The 6,150-nt window shown below is 40.2% G+C and overlaps 1 protein-coding gene across 1 annotated transcript; it reads right to left on the reverse strand.

Annotated features, from left to right (window-relative positions):
- Positions 1-1,668: 1,668 nt before the first annotated feature.
- LOC138674667 (beta-1,3-galactosyltransferase 2-like) lies at positions 1,669-2,688 on the reverse strand. The gene has a single exon (XM_069762480.1). The coding sequence runs from the start codon at positions 2,686-2,688 to the stop codon at positions 1,669-1,671; it is 1,020 nt and encodes a 339-aa protein (XP_069618581.1).
- Between the last annotated feature and the right edge of the window lie 3,462 nt (positions 2,689-6,150).

Consider the following 6,150-nt stretch of genomic DNA (forward strand, 5'->3'; position numbering starts at 1 on the left):
CCAGAGAATATTCAGTTTAACTAAGGTCACATTTCTTGTTATAAATTATTTTTGCAACGCAATACAAAAGTCAAAATTAATATTATTTTAAAATGTTTTATTCACCAAAGGTATGTCATATACCGACCATATACTGTGTGATAACATTATTCAGCACATTATTACACAATTCTAGCAAGTAATTGGCATTAAGTCAGCACTAAATAAGGTTGTAGTCTTCTCCTGGATGACTGTGGCCTTGTTCTCGTAGTCATCCATTATTTCGTGAGAACCATGGCCCACAAGAGTACTTTAGTGGACCGGTCTAGCTGTTGCACATGATGTGTTTTTGCTGCATTTTTTCAGTCCAGATTTGCCACAAAGCCTGAAGAGTTTCCGATGCCCAGCAAAGTGAATGAGAATCCTGAAGTCTCATAACCACTTTGCTTATTTGTGACTTGCACATTTGGTGGAGAACTAAATCTGCACCATGCCAATTCTTTCAGTGTTTTTTTTCTGAAGATTTCACCCACACTAATGAATTAGGAAAAATCTGCACTTAAAACACAAGTAAAAAAGCAGCAAAAAACCCGCATGTTTTTGCTGCTACCTCTTCCTGCCAAGAAATGCAGAAATGGTGCAGAAATTTCTGCACCAAACACTTAAACGTGTGTACACACCCTGAGGGTATGTGCACACGTTCAGGGTTTTTTTGCGTTTTTTTCGCGTTTTTTCACGATAAAAACGTGATAAAAACGCATTAGAAACTGCAGACATGTGCATCCTATCATTTACAATTGACACACACAAGAGACAGTAAAATAACTGTCACTCCAAAGAAGCAAAGAACATCTGAATAACATCTCAATTTCCTTTATTAAAGATATAACAAAAAAGATAAAAAATAGCCACATATTCAACATCACACCATATGACCCCAGGGAGGGTAAACAGCCGGCCTATTTATGTGAAGGAAACAACAATAAAAAATAATAAATATTTTATATATCTCTATGTATTAATATTTCCTTCCCAGCACAAAGAACACTTACAGAGCAATTGCATCCCACATAGCACTAAAAATATCCAAGGTGCTGCACAGCATCCCAAAAGGTTAGTAACCATATATAACTGCAAGGAAACAACATGCCCTAAAAATGTGTGCTTAATCCTTTGATAAGGAAGAGGACAAGTACATATAATCCGGTGAATAGGACAATAAAGATGAGAACAAGTGAGTGAAGCAGGTTCAAAAGAGAATGCCCGGTCGTTATTAAGCACTTTCAGTTTTAGATTCTTATTTAGGATCTAAGCTTACATGATGAGATTAATTATTTATGTTTTATAGGCTTTGCATGAAAAATTTGGTCCAAATTTCATCAATATTTTTAAATCAAAGTGTCATAAGAATTTGGTCAGCGTGTTAGTATTTGCCATCAGAGTTTGGTCCCAGTTTCATCAGTTTTTCTTTGATGAGAAACAATTAAAAATAGTTCTTCTATCTTTTCCTATCATTGAAAAGCGTATCCGAATGCTGTCCGATTTTTTTTCATGGACCCATAGACATACATTGCCAATTTAGATCAACACTCGGACCGTTATCGGACAAGTCCTCGTGATTTTGAGTGGGACATTTGTATCATGAAAAACACAATAGCATTTGTACCTAAAAAATGGTCTGAATGAGCCCTAACAATTCAGAGATTTATTAGCTTGAAAGTCTGCCCATATAGAACGCAGTTCACTTCTCGCATAATGGTGCACTGTGATAACGTTCTTGAATTTACAACGATCATAATTAATCCTGTGACCATTAAATTTATCTTTAGGGGGTTTAGTGGGTGGGATATGGAGCTCATGTAAGCAAATTCCCATAAAAGCATCCTCCATGGGGATGACCCTTATTTCTTGGGCCACATCATAGATTTTTTTTGCCAGGTCAGCTGAAAATACATATCCAGTACCAGAGCAATAGGGTGGGTAAGTTTTATTTGGATAGACTTCTTCAGGAACATACCACTTATAAGCCTTGCTTCTTAAGGGTCCAGTGTTGGCTACAATATATCCTGTAAAGTAATTTTGACGAACGGGTAAATCTGGATTAAGAAGATGATGGACCAAGTTGTCTACGTTAAGAAACATGTCACTGTCTATCTTAATGACATAGCTGGCAGAAGGACAGAATTTGGTCACCCACTCCATACCCATTAAGGTTTTCAAAGTCAAATTGTAATACGTGTCCATGAAGTCTTGTTGTACGATGTCCCCAAAGATCTCACTTTCCTCCCCTAACAAATCCTGGATTCGCTCTGAAAAAGATTTAGATAGACCCACCAGAAAAATCCTGACCACCTCAACATCATAAAGACTTTCATTACCCCATGTTTCTCGGATTGCGTGTCTAGACTCCGAGTCATAGCATAGTCCCAAGATCATTATAACAAGGAAAGGCTTCCGGTTCTTGCACTTGTCCGGCTGGTTAATGAGGAACTTGTATGGAAATGGGTACGGAGGAGCAAGGGGGTGCTGGAACGCCGGGTAAGTCAAATTATTCACAGGTTTCTTCCTGTCCTGTAATTTTACAGATTCTTGAAACCACTTGGTGAAATGTTCTATTTTTTTTTCGTAGTACAATACATATCCACTTAAAGATATGAGAACCAGACAAAGTGCAATGCAGAATATCGATAAGTGCTTTCGGAAATTCATCTTGTCAGTAGAACATGGAGAAATTTCTGGAAAGGGTATAAAAGAAAAAATGTTTAGTTAAGAAATCATGGAAATATGTTACAAATTGAACCAAATTATACATTGTGGGCAGAAAATTCTACAAATTTACACAATATAGTGAAGTAAGGGAGGATGCACATTTCATTTTTATTATTGTAATCACCCAGGTACCAATATTGATGTTGTCTACGTAGAGGTGTGTATGTATCACCCTAGTCTTGCCAACATCTATTGGAACCCATACACATTATATTAAAATCATCGGAAGTTTGTGATTTTGAATCATAATGAACATTCTTCAGTTAGTTTGGTGGAACAAATCATTAGTTTTGTCTGATGACCGAACGTTTAAGTTTAGTTTTAATTAAAAATGCTGGTGGAATAAGTTGGATTTTTTTCAATTGATGGTTAGCACTGGTTGCATCATTGTCTAAAAAAATGCAATTTTTGCCAATGCAGTGTGAGATGTATTTTGAGCTGTAAAAGAACAATGGTTTATCTGACAAACGAGATATTGTTCTGGCCCATTTTTATCTAATGCGTATCACTCTTTTGATATTACCTCCATAGTTTTCCCTCTTTTGTTTTCCTACAACACCATAAATAATCAATTAACACGCACATAATTTCATATGAATACATATCATTTTGTGCCATCCCCGTGGTGTATGGACGTGCTGAGATCTTCAGAGTGAAAGACAATTTATGTAACTGACACTTACTAAATTTTACAAAAAGATGTCAACAAAATGATTTCCTTCTCTGGTCCCACAAATTGCATCATAACTAAGGACTTCTGCAGAAAGGATAACCCACATGCCACACTAGATAGCAGAAGGCAACCACTAAAAAGATGTATATCACTTTGTAAAGTTTCTCACCCTGTGATCAAAATAACAACTGAAAATGTATCTGTCATTGTTTTATAAATGTTATGTACTATTGCCTTCCCACTGTTACAAATGTATCTGTTCAGATCTGTCTACGAGTGTTAATGTTGGGTCACCAATGATCTAGTTGTGGAGATACTACCTGGTTACCTAAGTTCAGACCTGTCTGCGACTATGTTAATGTTGAGTTACCAATTATCTAGTTGTGATGGAGATACTACGTGGTTAACTAAGTTCAGATCTGTCTACGACTGTGTTAATGTTGGGTTACCATTGACCTAGTTGTGGTGGAGATACTACCTGGTTACCTAAGTTCAGACCTGTCTATGACTGTGTTTGTTGGGTCACCAATGATCTAGTTGTGGAGATACTACCTGGTTACCTAAGTTTAGACCTGTCTACGACTCTTAATGTTGGGTCACCATTGACCTAGTTGTGGTGGAGATACTATCTGGCGACCTAAATTGTCATATTACTTGGCAAATATCATGTGTTAATGTTGGGTTACCATTGACCTAGTTGTGGTGGATACCACCTGGTTACCTAAGTTCAGACCTGTCTATGACTCTTAATGTTGGGTCACCATTGACCTAGTTGTGGTGGAGATACTATCTGGCTACCTAAATTGTCATATTACTTGGCAAATGTCATGTTACTGCTAATATTTGCTGTTGTACATCATATCGTTGTGAGGGTTCATGACATGTGTTATCTGTATATGCTGCGACAAATGTGTGACATATCTAGTATAGTGTCATATGTGCTATGGAAGTGATGCATGATGTTTGAGTCAATACGTTATATGAGAGAAGTGACCCTTGCCTAAAATGCCCAATCATGATATCACTGAGTGACATTATTGAGGTCTGAAGTGCCAAGTACACAGCATTGAAAATTAATATGCTGAGCTTAGCATAAACATGTATGTCCATGCTTTCTGGGTTAATACAGAGGAGTCAGACACATGCACACTAACAGCCTGGCAACATGAAGAAGGAAGAGGAGCTGACAAATATGAATATTGTCATGCCGTAAGTGGTGATAAAGGGGCAGGACGGCGTACTAGGACCCGCACCTGTCCCTACCACTATAATGGGACCCTGGCTTTCCCTTATCTCAGGGGTACCTATGATGGTTAGGAGACCTGAGCCGCCAGCGTATCCCTGTCTCCTGTGCAGGCCCAATCAGTGGCCCCCTCTCCCCCCAAAGAAGGTGGACAGCACCAGTATAATAATACAACACATAACAGGGTATACAGACAAGGTAACTAAAAGTCTCAAACTCACCAGATGCTCACACAACCACAGAGGGTACACATAGAAGGGAAGAGAAGGAGAAAACTAGGAAGGAAAACAGGTTTAACATGCAACCAAAACAGCAGACACCAATCTCTGTAAATAAACCTCCAACACCAACACTACGCTCCTTCAACCTCCAAGCCAGGCAGTAGAACTGATCACTGACAATAGCTGAAGTCAGGACTGGGTCTATATAGAGGATCAGATTACAAAATCCACTTCAGCTGAGAGAGACCCAGCTCTCAGCAACTCAGCAATAAGGTTAACTCCTGCATTGCTGGCACAAAGCAGCCAGGTCAGAATACAGGTGAAGAGCTTCTGTTCACTGTGTGTGAACGAGGCCCAGAGCGCTGCGGTTCTCTGGAACCTCTCTGTCGCGGTAGCGCCGTGACAAATATCCTCACCATAGTCATACTTGCCAGTTTTGAGCAGGAGAATGTTAAGTCCTTCGCATGCAATTTTCATTGATGACCACACTCATTGAGGCTATTTCCGCCCTACACCAAGTTCCATTCCCCCTCAAATGTGTCTGACATTTGGCACAGGGAGCCTTCAAGAAATATTTGTTTATAGGGAGTTTATGCGAGACCTGGATAATTTCCAACTCGGTGAGGTCTCCCATTTTTCAGGGAATGTTCCTTGTGAATTGGAAAGTAAAGGTAGAAAATAGAAGTGACTAACTATTGCCACTTGATGAGCCACTCCAGGGAACTTGTCAGGGGTTAAATGGTGCATGTACCGAGCTCCAGCCTATGCTGCAGTTGTTGTATTTTGTACTAAGATTAGAGTACATCAGCCCATCTGCATGAGTACCCCTATTATGAAGAAAGTCTGAGGAGTGACACCTTAGGCTACTTTCACACTAGTGTCGGAATCTCCCCGTCTCAATGCGTCAGGCAGAGATTCCGACGCTAGCGTTTAACGCACTGCACAACTGAGGCAGCGGATGCATTTCTCCGGCGCATCCGCTGCCCCATTGTGAGGTGCGGGGAGGTGGGGGCGGAGTTCCGGCCGCGCATGCGCAGTCGGAAAAAGCAGTCCGTCAGGAGCAAAAAACGTTACATGTAGCATTTTTTGCTCCCGACGGTCCGCCAAAGCACGACGCATCCGTCGCACGACGGATGCGACGTGTGGCAATCCGTCGCAATGCGTCGTCAATACAAGTCTATGGGGAAAAAACGCATCCTGCAAGCACTTTTGCAGGATGCGTTTTTTCTGCAAAACGACGCATTGTGACGGATTGCAGTTAACGC

Source organism: Ranitomeya imitator, chromosome 4 (genome assembly GCF_032444005.1).
Source record: "Ranitomeya imitator isolate aRanImi1 chromosome 4, aRanImi1.pri, whole genome shotgun sequence".
In the NCBI taxonomy this organism is placed as follows: domain Eukaryota; kingdom Metazoa; phylum Chordata; class Amphibia; order Anura; family Dendrobatidae; genus Ranitomeya; species Ranitomeya imitator.

Coding starts and splice junctions, on each gene's coding strand:
- LOC138674667 (XM_069762480.1), bottom strand. CDS start 2,688: ATGAATTTCCGAAAGCACTTATCGATATTCTGCATTGCACTTTGTCTG.